The sequence below is a fragment of the Habropoda laboriosa genome, unplaced genomic scaffold (genome assembly GCF_001263275.1).
Source record: "Habropoda laboriosa isolate 0110345459 unplaced genomic scaffold, ASM126327v1 scaffold23, whole genome shotgun sequence".
Classification (NCBI taxonomy): domain Eukaryota; kingdom Metazoa; phylum Arthropoda; class Insecta; order Hymenoptera; family Apidae; genus Habropoda; species Habropoda laboriosa.
In genome coordinates, this window is record NW_017100140.1 from 409,955 (window position 1) to 413,545 (window position 3,591).

The following is a 3,591-nucleotide window of genomic DNA, read 5'->3' on the forward strand; positions in this document are numbered from 1 at the left end:
AATTACATTTAATTAAAAAAATTTTAAATAATTTTTAATTATTAATAAATTTTCGTCACCATAAACAGCGTTCGACCTCGCAGAAAGTTAAAATAAATGTTCCAATTTCAAACAGATTTGAAACTGATTACCAGATCTGACCTCTAATCATCCAAAATAAAACACGTACCCACGGTAATCGTAAAAGAAAATGAAACAACTTTTCGTCACCACAGAATGACCAAGCCAAATTTCCTAATTCCCACTTAAACACGCTCGTTAAGCGTCTTCTGCTCGATCACTCTTAATCACAGCGAGCCATTCACCGGCGAACATCTCGCTAAAATTCCCAGTAAAACGCGCACGGAATCGTTCGCAGAAACCGCAACGATATTCCCTCCCAATTACAAACTGCACTCGAAGCATCGCAAGACTCTCTAATCCCGCGACTTCACCTCGGCCTTCGTCATTTCCAAACTATCGCCTCGCGAGAATCTACGTAAGTACACGCTCACGTGGGTGTCATCGGGTGGCACAGGGGGGATCCTCTCGTTTAATTTACATCCTTCGAATCGCTCGTGCACACAATTTCTTTTATTAAATTCACTCGTTATCGTGCAAAACACCGCCGCATTGTATTATACAAACACGCCTAACGCACGTCAAAGAATAGAAGACAGAGACAGAGAGCGGTAGAGATAGAAAAAGCTCGTGAGACACACCGGTTTCTTAGGCGACTATAGTCTCTCCCCCTCTCCTCCCTCCGTTGCCGCGGAACTAACCAAGAGGATAGGCTTAAAGTGTCGGCGTTTGTCGCGCTATCGTCGCAAGATAGCTCCATCTCGCTCGTTGTCCCGGGCATAATAACGTGAAGTGGTTCACGGGCCGCGTTCAGTCAGAGTACGCGACGCCGTTCCGATCGCGTCGCATCGATCCGATCGCGATTCTCGCACCGCGAAAAATTGCGTAACGCCTCCTCCTCGAGCGCGTACATAAAATACACGCTTCCAAACCCGCGTCACACAGAGAGATCGTCGAAGCTGCCGTTCGCTTCGTATAAAAGCCGTCGCTTCAGGCCAAGTTCACGACACTTCCCTCTCTCTATTCTGCCTATCCGATTCGCGAGTACTCGCGTTCTCTTCGTCGCGTGAAGAAATCGAGGGGAGAAAAAAACGCTTGCAGAAAGAAAAGATCATCAGCTTACCTAGGAGAGAAGAGATCTGTCTATTCGTTTTCTCCAATTGTCGCGCGGTTAGATTCAAACACGAGTCCCTTAAGGACCAGGCCGTCCAGTTGCAACGTTAAATTTCGCACATTTGTAATTTCTCGTATCACGAAGGACTCGACGGTAGAGGAAGAGACGGCACCGCAAGAGAGCCCAGGATGACGATCAGCGCGTCGTCCATGGTGACGGACTATCTGGTGTTCGTCGGCTGTATCGTTGCCTCGTTCGTTATACCATTATGGGGGAAATTGCGTGGACGTCGAAAGGAGACCACCAAGGCGGACTACGTTTTCGCCACCGGAAGCGTCTCGATGGGCGCCATGATGCTGTCGATCGCTAGAGGAACGTTGGGCGTTAGATCTTTCCTCGGCTACCCGTCGGAATTGTACTACAGAGGAAGCGCCATGTGGGAGACCATCTACGGTATGCTGCTTGCGTACCCCATCGTGTGCTTCGTCTTCGTACCGGTTTACTACAGCCTGGGCATCACGTCGGTCTATCAGTACCTGGACATGAGGTAATTATGGCTTAGGGTGTAATGTACGGGGTATGTTGCCGGAGAGTGTATTGGTTGTCCCGTTGCTAACGTTTGTACCGATTGACCCTTTGACGGTTGGACTGTCTGGGTCAGAAATGACCCATTGGCAGGTTCGCTAAAGTGAATTTTTGTGCAATTGAAATTTGGATGGAAGTAAGGCAGAAAAGAGAGTCGTAGAGCTACAGTACTTGTCGGTATCGAATATTTGGTTTTTTTGGAAAATTTTGAACGCTAGAAGTGTCTGGGTCAAAATTGACCCATTGGTAAATTTCCAAAAGTGGAGTTTTATGAAATTAAACTGTGAATAGAACTAACGCAGAAAACAAATTTGGGAAGTTACAGAGCTTATCAGTATCGAATATTCAATTCTCTTGGAAAATTTTGAACAGTAGGACCCTCTGGGTCAAAATTGACCCATTAGAAGTGAATTTTTGTATAACTAAAATGTGAATGGAAGTAATACAAGAAATAAATTTGGAAACTTACTGTGCCTATCGACGAAAATTTTGAAGACTAGGACTGTCCGGGTCAAAATTGACCCATTAGAAACAAATTTGTAAAGTTACAGTACTTATCATTATCTAACATTCAGTTATCCTGGAAAATTTTGAAGTTTAGAACTGTCTGTGTGAAAATTGACCAATTGTCAGGTTTCCTAACGTGAATTTTGTGTAACTAAAATATAAAAAGAAGTAAATTTTCAGCTGACCGGTGCTTTTAGTGTTAACAGAAAATTACACGCTATGTGCGATAGTAATGTCGTGTGTACATATATCGTTGCTTTAAACGTGTCGTCAAAGTTAAAAATGCATTTGAAGTACAATTATTCGTGCAACAGCGAAAGTAATTGGTGATAATTACAAATTCCTAATCGCTACCACTACATCGTTTTAATGTAACGATAAATTAGCAACAATTACCCACAAGTCTGTCCCAGACAAAATGTCAAAAATACTAAAAAGATTCCTTTATGAATCCATAAAAAAAATTCGCCCAAAAAATGGTAAAAAAGAAATATTATTGAAAAATTAACATACTACAAGCACTGTTTCATTCTCTCTTCCACCAGGTACTTACACCTTTTTTACCGACAAGTGCTCGAATAAATTACGATAACAAATTATCACAGTTGTGTTTCACCGATGAAAATTCCATCTTCGCGTTCGAGTAATTAACAGTACACTCTCGTGCGACGTTGGTGAAAAGGTTAACGGAAAATCTCGAAGGACGGTGAATTTTTCTCCCTAAATTTCCACGATCAAGCGATATTCCTCGAAGTACGATGAAATAATTGAAGGGCACGTGGAAGTTAATAGGTTCCGGCGGCTAGACGGAATACCAAACGGGGCGGCAGCTTTCCCGAAATAAGAGCGGAGCCCGGGCCCCGGTCGGTCTCCGTGGCGTTTCGCATCGAAATCACGCGGACACGTGACGGATCACGGGGAAAATTTAAATTCACCACGTATACACGATGCTCGAGCGGCTCGATATCATCGTTCGCCTCTCTCTCTCTCTCTCTCTCTTCGCCGAAACCGGCCGCTGCTTTACATTTTCAATTTACCTAACGGCTCTGACATAAATCTAGCTCCTCTGCGGTTCACATCGAGAAAACGAGAATCTCATTCTCGTTAGAATGATTACAAATTAACGTGGTTTTTGTTCCTTTTTTTTTTTTTTTTTTAAAGTGTCGTGTTTGTACTTTGAATTTTCCCGTGAACCTTGAGACCGCTGGTCTGTAGTTTAACGATTGTGTCCGGTTGTCTGCCGGTGAATAGACGTATTGTAATTATGCTAATACCGGCAGGTTCAAGTCGAAGCTAGTCAGATGCCTCGCTAGCTTCTCCTACGT

The 3,591-nt window shown here is 43.6% G+C and overlaps 1 protein-coding gene across 1 annotated transcript in view; it reads left to right on the forward strand.

The window, feature by feature from the left end:
* The first annotated feature begins 860 nt into the window (after positions 1-860).
* Positions 861-3,591, forward strand: part of LOC108570579 (sodium-coupled monocarboxylate transporter 1) — a 15,437-nt gene continuing 12,706 nt past the window's right edge. The window contains exons 1-2 of the mRNA XM_017932464.1: positions 861-1,721; positions 3,547-3,591. The exon at positions 3,547-3,591 is cut by the window's right edge and continues 124 nt beyond it. Coding sequence (XP_017787953.1) covers positions 1,363-1,721; positions 3,547-3,591 — 404 coding nt within the window. The 5' untranslated portion in view covers positions 861-1,362. The remainder of the gene's footprint in view (positions 1,722-3,546) is intronic.